An 18,847-nucleotide genomic window follows, 5' to 3' on the forward strand; every position below is an offset into this window, starting at 1 on the left:
TCAAACAAAATAAGTATAAAAGTCTATATTTACAATATTCCCTTAGGGCCGATTACAACAAAAATATCACAATTATTTAATTCCTTATTATAACACCTTTTAAACATGTAACCTAAAAGGGATATCGCTCTTATTATATCTCTAAACTCCTAGAATCAACACTAGATAATATAATTAAGAATCTAGAATCGAGAATTTTTTCGTAAAACACTTCTTTATTTTCCTATGTTCAATTAAACAGACCAGATATCCGGCCATTAAATACGTTAAGGCTAGCGCTGTACAGTTTTATGCTAAATATGACTTTAATAAGTAGTCAAATACACTTTTCAGATCTTATTGGTGATAGATTTACTTAGTTTCATTTAAAATCTTATTATAATATGAATTTAATTTATTACACAGAGCGGGTTTTCTAAAACATAAACCAAATATCTCAACATGAGAAGAATTTCTTGTTCGGCTGCAATCTATATGTCCAAGGTTTTAGACCTATCTACCAAACATTTGATTAAATATTTGCTATACAATTACGTAAATCTATTGCTTACGCTTCCAATTTCCTAAGCTTAATCCAAACTCCACCGTCGGGCACGCAGGCGAGCGCAGAGGCCTTGATCTTCATCGGCACAGGCGTCCTCTCGTCCAATATCAACTCGTACTTGTGCAATAACTTCACGAGCGCGAGCTTCGACTCCACGTACCCTTGACGCAGACCTAAAATATTATTACATCAATTACAACTCAACGTTTCAAATATGCTAATAGAATTGTTGAGAATCGATGAATAGTTATTGAGCTTGCTAGTGTGTATCTGTATGTTAGTGTGTGTGTGTGTGTAAGGTAGAATACAAAACAAATGGCACTTGGGGTATATACTACATACAACTGAACAAAACTGTGTTTAGTTTTCGGGGAACTGTTACTACTGTTTAGAATGACATTTTATTTCTACTTAAAATTTTAAATATGTTTAGTTAGAAATTAGGTCATTGTACCTCAAGTGATAATGGTAAAAAGAAACCCTTTCTGTTTCTTGTTTATGGCTCTCCCTCATCGGATTGGGCCAATGTCAAGTGTTTAAAGAAACCCTTAATATAATCTTATAGAGACACGTCAATTAAAAAATTATGTGTTTGATATAGAACCATGGTAGCCGACACTAGCCACATAATTTTGAGATGTGGCTACTCTTTACATACCTAGACATTTTCGGGGACCTTCACCGAAAGGCATCCAGTGGCAGGGGTGCATTTTTGCTTTCATCTCCGGAGAAAATCTTTCCGGATCAAATTTTTCCGGATCTGGGAATATATCGGGATCCATTTGTATCGCCTGGACAGGAATGAATACCAAAGTCCCTTCTTCAATGACAACATCACTATTGGGCAGTCTGTACTCTTTTGTGCATCTTCGAAATAGCGATCGCATTGGTGGATATTTCCTCATTGATTCTGTAAATAGAAAACATAGTACTCGTCTATCTTTAACGTTTTATGTGTCACATCGTTGGTAGTTCATGCACGTCCCTAACGAGGTGCTCGAGCGTACCCTGTGTTTAGGCTCTAGTCAAGTATCCTGGCCCAATGCAGATTTGTTGACTAAGGCCTAATCACCTGCTTTTGATAAAAAAAAATACAGATATTACTAATAAAGTAGAGTTGTCTGTAATTACATTTATAAGAAACGGTCAACTAACATTTCTGTAAATAATAAATGGATTTTATAAATGTTACTTTTAATATTTGCCGGTAACAAAGAAAGAACAAATGTTGAAATAACACACCATCTATCACCATGTTCATATAAGTCATTTCATTCTGGGCATCATACGTGCACTGTCCATTGTATTTGGCCAGAACTCGCGTCACCTCCTCCCTGGCTTTTTCCTGCACGTGGGGGTTGAGTGCCAGCTCGTAGGCTGCTAGTTGGCCAGCTGTCGCTGATGTCTCGTATCCGGCAAACATGTAAAGCATCGTATTGGCCGCGACATCCGTCATTGAGAAAATACCTCGTTGTATTTTACTCTCACCTGAAAATTTACATATTGCATTATGGTCGTGGTATCGCATCAAATTTTGAATCATTATTCGCAGTTCAGCGTATAGGCTGACAAACAAAACTATGCTAACATTAATGGCTGACAAATTCATACCTGTATCATCAATAGAGTCATCATTTTTCAACTCTATTAGTGTTTGTAAGAAATCGTTCCTTTTAAAGTTATTCTTTTGACGGTACTTGACTGTTTGCGTGACTAAATTGTAGAAGAAGTTGACTATGTCAGGATGGATCCGTCTGATTTTCAATTTATTGAATAGGTCCGGTGCAAAAAATGCCAGAGCACGAACTAACGTCCTGTAAATTTAAACATTACACGTTTGAATGTGTACCTTTACGAAAGTGGAATTGGAAAGAGAATTTTAAAAACAGTATGATTATTTAAACTAAAAAATATATGCTGTAAATTTGACTTGAGGTAATTGAAAATATTTAGAATTTATCTGGAAAATATACTTTTTCCTTGCATAGCAAATAAATTTATTATAACACTAGCGGAAATTGGAAAATATTAACTAGTTACAGTTTGTACTTCTTATTCGCGACTCCGTTATCCGCGATTTCAAAATTCGCGGGTTAAATAATTGCGCCCAATTCCCGCATTAACGGCAACATTCTGCTACTCCCAGTTTTCTATAGGATATTATTCTGTCTAATACAGTAGTTTTATAATAGAAAAACTTATTTACTACTTGAATATGTCAACATGCGAATATGTATACAATTTTGTCAATATCTTTATAGCTTAGTCCTTCAATAATAGCCGCCTTATGTTATGGAGTTATTTTATCACAACAAAGCGTACCAAACAATGTCTAGTAACTATAAAAGTATTTTCTTTGTTTGAATAAATCTGAGTACCTTTATACTACGTCAAATTCGTTTTTTTCTAAATCCTGGAATATACATTTACTATCGCACATACGGGGATTATTAGATCGGGGCAAATTTTCGTTACGTTAATTTTTTAAAGCTCGTGAATCGATATCTTACTGTAATAATTTTGACATCTAATTTAGGTTTTTGCAAATCAAATACGTTTCTAGCATATATCAAACAACAATACAATTACAAAGTAATTTATTTCTTGTTGTTTTGCAAATTAATAGACTGTTATGTTCACTTACCAATACAAAGTTTGCGGATTGAAATATTCATGTCCTCGTACATAAAACTCAGAATTCGGATTCTTGAAGCCATTGCACTCAACGCCAAAGCCAACGCTACCAATAATTTCCATCGTATAAGTCTCGTAGAACTTAGAGAAATTTAAAGATTTCCCACTGTCATAGTAAGCATCCGCGTAAGCCAACGCGTCGTTCGCAATATTTTCAACTAACGGATACATTGTTTTGAATTTGCTTGTTGAAAATGACGGCGACATTTTAACTCGTAAATTCTTCCAAGTATTTCCATGTAGGTTGAACAGGTGACCGGCGATCGGATCGCCGACGCCGCCCGAGAAAATCCCGTGAGATTGAAAATGATCGAAGTCCTTTATCAAGACGTGCTTTATTACATCTGGGTCTATCACACACAACACTGGACGATGAAAACAGTACATTCCAATATATGGCAAATGTTTATATTTAAAATAATTATCACAATACGGCTGGAAAAATTGCGCTTTACGAGCGATCACATCCCTCACATTACCGAAAGGCGCCACTGGCTTAGGTCCTAACACACCTTTCCTCGTCCAATACGTATATTGATATTGGAACCAAACATAAAGTAAAATTGATAATGTAGTTATTAAAAGTAAAAATTCTTTGGTCAATAGTTTTAAAATTAGTAAATCCATTGTTAAATTTTTAAGCCACAATATTAACAATCACTTTAAACTTTCGCGCTTTTCAAATTTGCATTAACTCAAAACCGTCCGCTTGCATGTATTGAATCGAGGCGACTAGGCGACTACAAGACGATTGTCGATTTCAAAATACACGAGTTTAAGGTCAAAATCAAACCTCAAGTTTGTTTTAAATATTTGTCAACGTAGAAATCCCTTTCATCTTGAAAGAACTGTTATTAAAACTTGCCCATTTAGTATATAAAATTATTTCATCCAGTTATAACGCAGTTTAAGAACCTTGAATGTTTAAATCTGCGAAAATTACTAACAAATCGGTCAAGTATGAGTGCTTGGACAAACACGTTAATATTACAATGTCTGTCTAAGTAAGAATTCCTACGGAATGAAGACTTCTACAAGTTAAGATAAAGTTTATATACAAATTCAATATTGAATAGTAATTTCCAAATAAAAGTAATTTCGCATTACGGACATTAAAGATGTAATACGGAAGAAAAGGCTATCGCAGAATTACTATCAATTAATGGCATAGATATAAAAATTACATTAAATTTTCCTTAATTTTCGGCATTACTTACAACTGTTTTTTATAAAAAAAAAGGAAATAACATTCTAAAAGCTTCTTTTTCATTTCACAAGGACAAGATAGTCATTCTAATTATTTCTAGCAAGCGTACTGCTGTACAACTGCCATTAGTCATTAAAGAATTTTGTGTTAAATTCCAAGTGAAAAAAATTGTGTCGTTATCACAAAAAGCTATGTTAAATGTACCGCAAATAAAGATAGGTTAAGTTCTTCGCATAAAAAACTCTCAAAGCCCTTAACATTACTCAGGAACTAAAGCTTTCCTATTTCTTTGAGAGCCTGAACCAAATTGCACTCAACACTGTCGAGTCAGTCCGTTAAATGTTCACCTATGCAAATATACCTCGCTTGCCTTACGAATTGTTTAAATATATGCATGAATATCCTTACACTAACAAAATAAAGCTTCATATTACACCTTTTTGATATAATCAAACATGAAATAAATAGCTACAAAAAAGACATTGTTCATTTTTGTAAAATTACTAAATTATACACATCGTTATATTAAAACCATTTATCTTGAAGACAAACATTGAAAAAAATTCTAACAGTGTAAATGTTCATTTTTATTAGATACTACTTATTTTTATTTGCATACAAAAAATGCAAATGACATAAAATCAGGAAACACTACAAGAACAAAACACATTATTAGAGTTTTCGTTGGGGTCAGGATTTTTATTTAAAATTACAATTGGTTCCTATTCGAAAAATAAAAAGTATAAAAATGAAAATGTCACAATCGTACGTAACTGATACATATTTAATTAATCTTTTATTATTATATAATATATTAAAAATATAAAGACGTATGAAAAAATTAAGTAAGTATATTTTCCTTAACTATAACTTTTTTTCTTATATAAATAATACATAGAAATACTTCAAATTCATTTAAACTATTTAAATACTTGTATTTTTTCTTTTCTAAATTTGAATTGGTATCGGTAAACACTTTTGTCCGCACTCAAAAGCTTTTTCAATTATCCATAAGAAGCTCATATCGGGCAAACATTAAAAGGGTCCCAACTGTCAATGCGCCAGCGTCGTTGACTATGACGAAATCACCTCTTAGGGTAGGCTCTGAGCAGTGGGAACATATAGTGAGCTGGTGATGATGATTAACGGGTATGTGGCCTTTTTAATTCATTCTGGTTAGTTCTAACATTTCCTTCCAACACTTCATTTATAAAGTCGAAGCATCATGACCGTCAGAAGAAATTGTATCCGTACTACAAGTACTAAGTGACTCTCTGACTACTTCCCTTCTTAAGTTTACAAGATATTGCAAATATTCAGTAGGACTTCTTATTGGGTGATCACCGTAATATCTATCTAAATATCTTTCATATTCTGAAGCTGCAGTTTCTAAACCACTACAGGTCTCAATTATTTTATTTTCGATATTTCCAAATTCTTTATATTTTGGTTCTCTTCCCTTTTTCAATCTATTTGATCTTTTCCCACTTTGCCACGTCCAATATTTTCCTTTTTTGCTTATATCATTTTGTTCTGATACACTACTTGAATTAATATCCAAGTCTAAATCAGTCTCAAAATCAAGGCAATTATTACAAAGGTTAGCATCTCTAGTACTGTATTTAGGTTGATTTTTGTGCTTGGTCATATCTTTAATGTTAACTTTATTCCAAATAAAAGAATCCGTTTCCATTCTAGTTGAGTCTGAAGTATCAGAATATGGATCCAAGAAATGATTTCTATTAACATAATCATATTTAAAACTCGTTTTATCACATTCATTAAACGTATTAAAGTTGTCGCTTTTCGATTCTTTAAACTTAATAACCCTTTTAACTTCTTTATTTTTGTTTGGAGATAGCGCAATATTGTAAGGATAAGCATTGATATCTCGTCCCAAAATTAAATTTTTCATATCATTATCATCGTAAACTCTTGTAGTATCCACGGTCACTCGTGGTAAAGGCAGGTCCTCATCCGGGAAGTCATCAAGTGTTAAATTATCAAAAACTTCAGTAGTAGAAATAACATCGTCTTTTTCACTTGTAGCTTTTTCAATATTTGCTAAATCATTGTCACTTACTTTAATTGCTTCAACAATGTCTGTGTTATGACTTACCAAAAGATCTGGAGTATTATCCAAATTTTCGCTTTTGTTTTGTGTAGATTCATTGTCAGATTTTTCACTTGAATTCAATGAATCAGAATCAAATGAACAGACTGGGGAAATGTTTATATTAATTACTGAAGGAATTATACAACTATCTTTTGTTTGTTTGCTATTTTTACGATTTTTGTGTAATTTTGTACATGCTGTTGTTCTTTTTCTCCTTCTTGAATGTGGTAAAATTTGAGTTTGAGTACACATACTTCTTTTTAATATAATATCAGTCATAACAGTACTGTGTTTCTTGGCTATCTTTCTAATTTCCATTGTTGTGGATTTATCATAGAAATTTAATGATCCGTCACCGCATGCGACGTCTTTGCATCTTGGTGTCAAAGGAATAGTTTCTGTAGCAGCATCCTTATAAAATATTTTTGTGTCATGTTTGAGTACAATAAATGGTGCAAGATCAGTTTGAGCATTAATTCCTTGATCCTTAACTCGAATAACAACTCTTCTTGTTTGTGTGTGAGCCGGTATACCGATTCTTTTCTTATTTCTTATTGCTTTTTGACTCAATTCCAAAAGGCGCTGACGAGCATTACTACAAATCTTTAATTCACTTAAAGGTGGCATCGTCTTTCTCTCTGCCGTAGAATCCACTTTGTTAGCTGCAGCATCCTTTTTAAATTTTGAATACAACCTTTCTGTGACAGATGCAATAATTTCTGCTCTTTGATTGTCATACAAAATTGATACAGGAGAACTCTTGTTTTCGATAGCATGTTTAATTTTTTCTTCGTCTTGCTCTTTATGATTTCGGGAATAATCTGGCAATTTTTCATTATTTTCATTAATTAAAGACCCGTCCACTGGCAATACCTCTTCGGAACAGTACTGTCTTTTCTTATGTCTTAGTGGCGTAATATCTAAAACACTGCCGCTTTGTGTTCTTTCTAACATAGGACCGAAAAATTTGTCTACTTCTTTGTGAATTTCATTATCTACTTTGGTTTTATTATCCAAATTACTAAGAACATCCAAACTTCCGATCACAGCTGCTGTAGATTCCGATTTTGGAGGGTCAGTTTTTGGATATGTATTCATAATGTTGCCTATTTTTGCTTCTTTTTCTAATTTATCGTTGTTAATATTCGAATTTAATTTCCAGTGATCATCATCGTACCATATTTTTCCAGATTCCGGTACCTGGAACAGAAATGGATATTTTATTTATGACTAACATACGCTACATACATTGAGACGTTGCTTTACCAGGCATGTGGTTAAGAACGTTTACATACATCTTTTTCTACAAAATTGTTAAAGTAAAAATTGTATGAGACATAATTACATATCGTATATGATGTCTACTGAGTTCAGAGAGCAATTGATTGAGTTGTGCTTGCAGAGCAGTCCTTGTAGTAACTCCTGCGACTGGTGCCGGCTTTGGTGTCTGCAAGCGACGCGCCTGAGCCGCCCAGCGGAGTGTCGATGCCGACTCGCCGTAGCACGCGAAACTGGGTGATACCGCTGGAGACATTCATTTATTTTACCATACAATTCTCAAATAAATAATGGCCAGTTTAAGTGAAAATTAGGATAAAATTATAGCAGAAATTATTGATCATAAGATAGTTTTTAATTTAGTTAAAAGGATTAAAAATAAATAGTTTTGTGTCAGGTTTTAGGATTGCATTTCTGATATTTAGATCGCCGATAAAGCGAAGAAAATAAAAACAGAATTAGTTCGACCTTTAGAGTACCTTATTTACATCTTCGGTTGAACATTTTTGACAAGTATTAAAATCATTTTATCAATCGTGTAGTACAATAACCTTGTTAAATGTTACGATCATTATAACACTTAATATTAGTCATTTTTTTTTCTATGAATAATCATTTTGATTATACGAATTCATGCGCTTTCAATTATATAAGACCTTCACAGTAAAGACAATAATATCATTAAAGATTCTTGTATGTAAACATGTAAACAAATCAAATGTAAGTTCAAGAAAACATATACCTAAATATTTAATTAATCATACGAATATATTATTCAACGTATTTAAGTAATATATATATATATATATATATATATATTTATATATTATATAAAAGAAAGTCATGTAAGTTACACAATTTATAACGTAAGAACGGCTTTACCGATATGGCTGAAAATTGGTGAGGAGGTAGCTTAGAGCCAGGAGACGGACATAGGATACTATTTATTCATTTTTTTTTATATATCCACGCGGACAGAGTCGCGGGCGACAGCTAGTATAATTTAAATTAAACATGCTACAAACAACCAGCTGAATGCATTTTTTCTTCATGCCCGTATTCTGTAGAGCTCTAGACTACTACTACTTCCGAAAATATTGGATACGAAATACCAATTCTTGGACTCTTTTAACAATTGTTTTCTAATAAATTCCAACGTTTAATTATTCTTCTAAAGCTCTAACAATATTACCGTGGGTTTAACATTACCGAATTCGTATAAAAATGCAGGTGTAACATGTTTTGTATAGATATTAGAACAATGAAAACGCATCGTTATACTGTATGTGCATTCTCTTGAAAATTGTTTTATTTAATATAGACCTTCTATATTATAACATTTGTAAAAATAAATCTGGTTTGACCATGACACCGCTATGCATTTGTCCGGCGAACGGGTTAGAAATTATTCGCCCTTGTTGAGTGTTAACGACAAATAATTTGATTACATCTATCCTTAGTCATGTTCATTTATTAATTAAAAGGAAGGATCTTAGATCTAAATTAATTTAAGAAATTACAAGTAAATAAATTACAGTATCACCTTGTGCTAGATATTTAAAAGCAATCGTATAGTGTAAACTTACTAGCAATAATAAAAATGCTGCCTCCGCCGGTAAAACAATCTTTCAATAGCCACGTTAAAGCCGAGTCTCGATACGGCACGAATTTACTTCTTCCACTTCCTCCGTTCACTGAAAAAAAAAGGTTATAAACAATATTCTTACTAGTAATTATCAAAGTTAATACAATACATACCTAAGGCTGAAATAACATTACTGAGTGCAACTAAGGATTTGTTAATATTTGCGCCTTCCTTTTGTCTTCCTCCGCCACAGCCCTCCCAGCTTGCTTTTTCACTGAAAAATAATATACATACATTTTTTTTCATTTATGTGTAGTATGGCAAATTTTTTGAAAAAGTTGCCAGCATTATTTTCTCTTTAATAAATTCAGCTACAGCCTAAATATTTGTGAAGAATACAAACAGTGCTTGACGAAGATTCCATCTTGTATTATGTGGTTATGAAGAAGAAACCCTCTCGCTAGTTAATTAGGACCTTATTCAGTCTACTCTCGAAAGCACCCATTGTCTCACCTGCCAGCTAAATCGGCGAGGTGCAGCGTGGCTCGCTGTGTTGTAAGCTGCAGCAAAGCATGCGAGCGCGAGGAAGCAGGGTTGCGGCGCGTGGCTGCAGTACGTCGTCGCCTTGCGCCCTCACACACCAGCGACAACAGGGTGCCCACGTCACGCACGCAAACGCGACGGAGATCTACCCAATACATCATGATTAAAATTGTACCACGGCATAGTTCATCCATACAAGTATCAGTGTCTTTATTTGTTAAGAAAAGAAAACGTTAAACGATGTTTTGGATCAAAGAATAGCAATCTAAAAAAAATACATCGAAAGAGAAGTAACTGGCTCTTTCCAGTCTGGTCAGAAAAGTAAAACTTTAACAGAAATATACCGGTATCCCATTTATGCTGATAGTATCAAGACATAGATTATTTCGAAGGTGTCTATGTTTTTTTTTAATGTGGTCAAACGTAGCGTATGCTTTGTAAAATTCTAATTAAGTATAGCGAGTTGTTTTTATGATTCGAAAGAACAACATCATAAATGTTTTATACTACAAGGATTTGACCTTATGGAGAATAGAAATATCATAAGTTCTATGTCAAAGCCAATTGGATAATACAACTGCAAGCAACAGCGTCTTTAATCTGTTAACAATGTACACATTGCACACGTTTACTTAACATTGGGTCGTCTTTTGCGAAAGTCGATACAATCTGTAATCGTTCTACGTAGTCTTCCTTGAGCATTGCTACCAAGTTACGCCATTAGTTTTCTATTAAATTGTCAACATTGTTAATGTTACAGTTACAGTCCACTCAAACGTAATATTCGACTATATATAAGGGGAAAAAACTGGCCAACCGATAAAATGCAGCGCAAACAATTACTTTGTTACAAAGAAAGTTATAATATTTTGCAGGATACATTAAGCAAGGTAGCTCGACCAATTAATGTCGTGTAGTGTCACATGTATATTGCGAAATATTTTAATGTTACTTGCTCGTGAAAATGTCTTTAAGCGGTCGTAGAAATAACGTAACTTTAAGTGCTTCATTTCATGTTAGTTTTCAAGATACACTAAATTTAAAAACAGTACCTTCTCGAAGGCAATCACGCTGGCTTAGTACAGCTTGTTTGATTATACACATTTAAATGATTATCGGATATAGTCATTGCAAACTAGCTGTACGCCTACGATTACGTCCGCGCAGAATTAAAAAAAAACATAATTAGTAACCTATGTGTTTATCCAGACTATGTTTTATATATGCCAAATTCGAGATCCGCCTCTCTAGAGATACCTTCAAACAAACATCCATCCATCCATCCCTTTATAATATTAGTAAGAAGTGTGATTAAGTTCTAATTATAAGTTGTTGTAATTTTTAGCTTTTATCTAGATAAAATCTCTGAAGCGCTTAGGCTTCTTAATATGGCGTTAGCTCCATAACATGAGTTTACCACTTTTTGCCATTAAAATACAAGTTAAGGTATTCTATGGAAATAACAAATGCATTGACTATTGCATTACAAAACCACAAGTAACGCCATTTTGTTATTGTTAGTCGTAACACGTAACATTAGGTGAACGGCCTACTTGTCTAGTCATTTAATGATGCAAAAATATACGATTACGTCGTAACTACGTCATCACAATACTCTGATCACATTTCTCGCTCTTTGATCTATAATCAACTAGCTGTCGTTTGCGACTCCACTTTTCCACGTTCCATGGACAGCCAACAGGTAATGTTTTGACTTCATCCTAGCGAAATTAATCGATTTGAAGACTGGTAATTCAGGACCGTTTGATTTTCGTAAGAACTAGTATTAATGTATTTAATATTATAAATATAATCTGAAAATACTTACTTTGTACGTATGGTCCTTTGGTAGGATGTTCTCTGACGCGCAGATCCTTCCGAGCGTTGCCCTTGCGTCGAGGCAAGGAGCCGAAGGTATCCGCGACTGGTATCACGTCGCCCGCCAGCAAGTCGTGCACTCGCTCGTTGTATATCTCCAAAAAACTATAAAAATTATAACGTTATCGACAACTTTTTTACAAATTCACGAGAACAAAAGAACTCTGTAACACAGATACAAAATAATCTGTCAATCTTCAAACGCCTTAACAAATCTATACCGAATGGTAAAAAATTTTAAAAATAATTGTCAAATTAACGATCTAATTTTAACCACTGAACTGACTATCGATATTAAATCTTAAATCTTGGTTATTAATTAAATTAAAATCGGATAATTAAATTACACTTAAACTTTATAACTAGTATTCTTGAGAATTCATCACTTCTAATGAAGCGTCCAATTGCAATCGAATTATCATACCAACTAAAATAATCGCAATTGTATACCTATGGAATTATAACAATAACAACCCATTCAATACGTTACGCCATTGAACAATGACCTAATAAAATTACCAATATTGAATCAGAAAGGACCTTTATTGGTGATAGTTATTAGAACATATAATAATTATAATATACATAAGGTTATTTAATTGTTAAATTTTAAAACATAATAGTAATTTTTAAAAAGACCCCACCACCTTGTGGGATGCAAGCTAAGCTGAGAGAGAGAGAGAGAGAGAGAAAACTTTGAGAATAATATCTTTATTTTCACTTTATAAACTTCTTATATTAAACATGTGAAACTCCAAATAAAATAACGACAAATTAATTTAAATAAACTCAAAACTATTAAACAAATAAAAAGCCTTTCGATAATAAAAAGCTCTTCTCTCAAATACAGCTATATAAAAAAGATTCATGCATTCTTTACTTAATACCTATATTTAAAATTAGCTTTTATATTTGTGTTAAGTTTACATTTTATTACGACAACGACACTGACTTTGTTCGCGTCGAGTCTGCTGACAGTAAAATTGTGAAACAAAAACTAGATTTGCCACAGAATGTCACTTATTTCACAATATTGACCGCGAACGGACACGTATGCTGTTAACCTTAAGGTCACTACAATATAAGTAATTAAAAACGTAAAATATATTTTTTATCTGTATAACTTCCTTTATGAAGGCTACCCTTATATTTTTCGAGACAAAAAGTACATGTTACAATTCCTTCCAATCAAACGTTTAAGGAAAACTTTAGTATTAGTTCTTAATGTTAGCTAGGAAAATGACATCAGTCACATATTTAAAACAAACTTTATACTGTTTACCAAGTTATTAAACGAATTAAATTGCCACCAAAACTGATATGATAAATGAGCACAATAATATTCGTAAACGACTATTTAATAAACTTCTAACGATTAAACTTTGTGTTTGCGCTATTTGAAATTTTGCAAGAAACTAATTAACGACCTGACGGGGGTACCGTTTAACTAAATTGGTCTATTTTACGATGAGAATTGACGACAAATTACAGCAAGGCCCGCACTTAAAAGTAGCTGTCATCATTGTGTTCCATATTCAATCTTTTGACACATCGCTTTTTTAATCGACAGTAAAAAAAAAATCTAAAATGTTTCAGCAGTGCGAACTTAAAGCCAAGGATATGTATATAGAATATGATGGATAGAAGAGTAGTAACCAATCAAAAATTATTTAGAATCTAAGGTATAATGTTAGGCGGCGGAGAGAAGACGTTGAGCTGGAAGGGTGAGGAGTGGAGCAACGCGGTAAAGCCTAACGCTGCGATTTTATTTTGTTTAATTTACCAAGCATATTCTATCATTTTTAAAGAACAAAAACCTTTATCAAAACAAACAAAGACTTTTGTATCTCTACAACGCTCAATACAAACAATGGCTAGGGAATAAAACGTAAAGCAGACGATTTCGTGAGGGATGGTGACGACACCCCGACATTATTGTCACAATAAAAAAGTCATTCGTGTCTTTCACACCATTTTATAACTTCAAAGTTTACGTTTCTTTTCTTTATAAAATCCTTATAATTCGTTCTTTTTGATATGATTATTTATAACGATATTACTTTAAAAAGATTAACCTAATCAAGAAACATACTTTACAATTTTAATAAATATTATTTAATTACGATTTAAAACTCATATTAAATTGTTAATCATATAAAATTAACCCAAACAATTATTTAAATAAGAAACATCGCATTTTTAATAATCAAAGAGAGACATAATGTCAAAAAAAATATTATAAATAATTAGTATTACTTTGTAAACCATAAATATACTTATAAGTTAATAATCATTTCCTGGATTAAATAAAAAAAACTCACTGTTTCGTCGGTAACAGTTTAGGGCGGGCGGCGCGGCGGCTCGTAGGAGACTGAAACGATGGGTGCTCGTGATCCGAGCAAGACTGAAGCCCTACTAGTTAGTACTATTGGACATGGCAACCTCCAACCTCACGCCACCTTTTCGGATGTCACCTTCTGTCACTTATATATACTTAAGTAACTTATTCATTTGTAATTTATTGTAATATAACGTTATCTCATTTTTTTCAATCATTTTTGGGGTCATTAAAGTAATTACAGGCCATTAAATAATCAAACCGTGTCTGTCTGTACGCAATAAAATCAAAAAGCTTAGCCGCATTATTCAAATCGATAAAGGCAATATCGTAGGCATACTAAGTATAACTAAACTAACTGCAATATTAATAAAAAAAATATTATTAACTAATATAAGGAAGTCAACCAACCCGCACTTGGCCAGCATGGTTGACTATGGCCTACTTACCCATAACCTAGGGTAGGCTCCGAGCCCCTTGGTGGGGTCGTATAGTGAGCTGATAAAGAAAAAAATAAAAAGAAAAGATTTTACTGTTGGTTCCACTATTAAACAACGCTCAAAACAAAGATCTAATCGATTACTAACGAATTCAAACGTACGCATTGCTAATTGTTGTTATGTACAGTCAGCGTCATATAGATCGTAACAGACAAGATATGCAAATATATAGGTACATCAAAAGTAATCAATTATATCGGTACAACAAAAGTCCTCAAAATAATAGATACATTCACCCTGCTCAAAAACATCGGTACATACACAGCGTCAAATATATGAGTACATGCAAGATGCTCATAAATATCGTAGCAGCCACAGCGTCATAAGTAACGAAGCAGGCAAGGTGCGCAAAAATATCGGTACAATTGACAAAATTGAACTCTATCTCTATATACTTGTGATACAATTTGGAATAAACTACTTCTGTTACATTCATTTGACACTTTGTATTAACATTATAGGTTGTCCGGAAAGTTCGTTCTGATTTTCGATATAAAGCTTACAATAGACTGTAGCTGAAGTGGATTCATTTTCGGATTTCCACCATTATCAAACGTCACGAAAATTTCTATATTGTGAATAATTTCATTTCATTGGTTAAGATAAAAACTAATTTTTAAAATTTTATCCAATAATAAAAGACGTTTTAGGTATAGAGTCGTACCAATATAATTTAAAAACATTTCCAAAAATTTAAGAGAACAGGGTTTCAATTTTCCTTATAAAGCGGCACGAACTTACTGGGCAACCCAATATTTTTCTTCTCCTGTCATAACGCTTAAATATATTATAAAAGTTTGTCACGCCGAATATGACAGATACGTCATAACTAATATCAAATTTTGTCTTGTCACAATATATACAAGTTTGGCGCAGTATTCTAGTATGTTTGCCGTAATATGTAAGTTTACCGGTTCGAATCTCAGGCTACTTTTTTTTTTCATTTTATCAATCACGGGGTTATTTTTTCATAACCAGTAAAAATTTGGTAATGTAAAATTTTGCTCGACAATTTTTTTTTTATAATTTTCGCTGTCGGGTAGAAAGAAATTTAAATAACGTTAACAACAATTAGGTCAGACCATCGCGGGTGAAGTGAGTGGGCGGAGCGCGGATTGTCATTGCGGGTTTTATGAATGGTACGCGCGGAAACTATACGTACAAGTGTTATCTACATATGTGCGCGCGCCCACGCACACTGGAATTTGATGTAGTCACGACCAAAAATTTGATGTAGTTTGAATATTGACATTCAGTTTTTTTTCTTTCTTTCTTAAATATAATCAGTATCAGTAAAAGGTAGTGTTATTTTTACCGGTACAAGTTTAACAAACATGAGTAATAAACAAATTACATGCCACTAGCATCGCTTTATCTCCTTCATTTTTGTTTGAAATAGAAAAGTACTTTAACGGTTAAACTCATTAGTCCAAAGCAATATCAAAAAGTACCTAATAACTACGGCGATAAAGTTGAATTACATGTGCTTCGATATTAAAATTAAAAAGTTTAAATATATAAAAAAATAGTGGCTTGGGATTTGAACCGCCGACCTTACGTACCAACGGCGGCGAACGGTAAGGCTACGAGACCAAACTAGCATATATGATGACAAACTTAAAATTGATGTTGGTTTTATCTACCTAATATCTGTCATCCGCGTCGAACACTTTTAGTAAATTTTGAAAAATGGTTTGATGCAAAGTGTCAAATGAATATAACAGAAGTAGTTTATTCCAAATTGAATCACAAATATATAGAGATAGAGTTCAATTTTGTCAAATGTACCGATATTTTTGCGCACCTTGACTGCTTCGTTACTTATGACGCTGTGGCTGCTACGATATTTATGAGCATCTTGCATGTACTCATATATTTGACGCTGTGTATGTACCGATGTTTTTGAGCAGGGTGAATGTATCTATTATTTTGAGGACTTTTGTTGTACCGATATAATTGATTACTTTTGATGTACCTATATATTTGCATATCTTGTCTGTGACGATCTATATGACGCTGACTGTACGTTCATACATACATAGCTGTTTATAACGAACGGTATGGTACTAGGTTATAAAACCATGTAAGAAGATATCGGTAAGATAAGCTAGGGTAGTTGCGTGGCTAGGCACTATGACCTTGGATGGCTGAAAGTTTTTGCTGTCTTTATTACTTCATTCTACTTTGATCGACTACGGCTACAGAAAAAAGTAGGTGTTGATTTTTAAACGGCCAAGTTTTTCGCTTTACGTCGTCGATTATTTTTTATAGTCTTTCATTTAAACTTAATTATAGGAAGTATTCCTTAAAAATGTTAATTTTTGCCCAGTAACTTATTTAAATTTATTTTTTAAGATACTATTCGAGTATATTTTTTAACTTTAAGTTAATTAGACAATGCTTCTATACCACCGTATTATGTAGAAGTTAATACCCTGCTTTTAAAGTTAGGTGTATGCTGTCCCATGTTAGAAAAAAAAGCAATAGATGCTACTTGCATTAATAGGATGTTTTTACATTTATAAATTGTCGTCTACTAAAAAGACGTAAGTTGAAATTTAAAGTCAAACTTAATTTAACTACAAATCGTACACGAGTCCTGTCTGTTAAATGTTTAAAAATATCCCATTATCATTATATTCATAATATTTGCTACTGTGGTAATAAAATAGATTCACCGACCGAACTAACATTTAAGTAATAGCGTACCTGTAGTTTGGTATTCAAAATACAAGATAAAGAAAAGTAAATTGTTTTCGCAATACAATGCATATAGTGTGAAGACGCTATGGTTATTGTTGCAGCGCACGCGATGCCGGGGATCTACTCGTATCTACATATTGCCGTTCATTGGTAATTTTATGGCGCCAGTAATCGTTTTATTCAACACGTAACGCATGTTTTTTTTACTTAACACATTCCAGTATTATGAAAATCAACAGCTGATAAAAGGATACAAATAAAATTTTGTGCCTGTGCTTATGAAAGTATTCGTAGGTTCTCATGAGGACAGCTTTAACTGAAGAAAATTCGAACCATACCCCCTTTGTAGATTCCCCGAACCATCTTTTCGTCATTCCAATGTTTTGCATTAAAATAAAAAATGGTTTTTAAATAAAATCTCATTTAAATCAGATGCACATTAACATTAAGGTTTTAATCATGCTCAAAACGTAATTTACCTGACATTAATATCAACGGGCTGTTCATCGCCGAGAGCGCGACAAAGTCGTGGTATCAGACCAGGGTTGGACTCTGTTCCCATCATGGTATACGTCTTTCCAGTTGCGCTCTGACCATAAGCAAGCACGCACGCAGACAAACCTTGTGACATACTCGCCAACACTCCTTCTCCGATAGATTCAAATATCTTACAAATAAAAAAAAATATTTCTTGTAACCTCTTTCTCTTTCTCCCAAAATGATTAAAAAGGTTTTTAAATCTCTAGTTATTCATATCACATAAAACTGTACCTTTTCTTGAGTAGCATACGCATCATTTGTTTTGTGGCAGGAACTGTCGAAAGTAAAATCTGCGTAGTAAGGACGCACTCGCTCCCTGCTGTCGCCTGCGCCTGAAGTGTTTACCTGAGCAAAGTTGCAGCATCAAAATGTGTAGTGTGCTATCGACTGCTCAAAAAATAACAGGCACAATAATTAAACACTATCAAAATGATGCTTCCGTTTCTGTTTGTCATGTATTTTTTGTTGTATAACAAATAGTCTATAAATAAAGGAAAATAATCGAAATTATATATTTGGGAAAATAATATAAAATAATTTCACTTACTTTTATATTTGTTATTGTCACTGTGTTCACTCCGCTAACACACACAACCGCATCCTGATCTTTATCCGTTTTAAGTTCCCTGAAAAATGAGTAATATTAAAATTACAAACACAAATTTAAAACTCAATTAAATGTAAATAACCAACTAACTTCTCAGTAAACGGTCTGATTCTTATGGCTAATTTTACTTTTGCCATGTCAACAAAAAGGAAATAATTTTTAAATAATGTATTCGTTGATTTTAAAACAATCTTTTTCATACGAAACCGCGTTCAGAATGGGTAAGTTTATTTGTCAAAGTTACGATCTTCCTATGTTTGTCCCACGAAGTTATTTTAAACACAGCGGGAGGGGATTTCCTGCGCCTGTTCTAT

General features: G+C 33.1%; 2 protein-coding genes across 2 annotated transcripts; both read right to left on the minus strand.

Moving 5' to 3' along the window:
* Positions 1–10: 10 nt before the first annotated feature.
* Positions 11–4,856, minus strand: LOC106120322 (probable cytochrome P450 6a14). The gene is made up of 5 exons (XM_013315640.1): positions 3,189–4,856; positions 2,156–2,358; positions 1,787–2,032; positions 1,203–1,454; positions 11–717 (listed from the first exon to the last, which is right to left on the minus strand). Exons 1-5 carry the CDS (start codon positions 3,863–3,865, stop codon positions 548–550), a joined length of 1,548 nt encoding a protein of 515 aa, XP_013171094.1. The 5' UTR covers positions 3,866–4,856; the 3' UTR covers positions 11–547.
* A 526-nt stretch (positions 4,857–5,382) lies between these two features.
* Positions 5,383–18,187, minus strand: LOC106120396 (kinesin heavy chain). The gene is made up of 8 exons (XM_013315740.1): positions 18,158–18,187; positions 17,866–18,053; positions 11,796–11,950; positions 9,938–10,112; positions 9,598–9,698; positions 9,426–9,533; positions 7,907–8,085; positions 5,383–7,761 (listed from the first exon to the last, which is right to left on the minus strand). Exons 2-8 carry the CDS (start codon positions 18,015–18,017, stop codon positions 5,653–5,655), a joined length of 2,979 nt encoding a protein of 992 aa, XP_013171194.1. The 5' UTR covers positions 18,018–18,053; positions 18,158–18,187; the 3' UTR covers positions 5,383–5,652.
* Positions 18,188–18,847: the final 660 nt, after the last annotated feature.

This window comes from Papilio xuthus, unplaced genomic scaffold (genome assembly GCF_000836235.2).
Source record: "Papilio xuthus unplaced genomic scaffold, Pxut_1.1 DF826961.1, whole genome shotgun sequence".
Classification (NCBI taxonomy): Eukaryota; Metazoa; Arthropoda; class Insecta; order Lepidoptera; family Papilionidae; genus Papilio; species Papilio xuthus.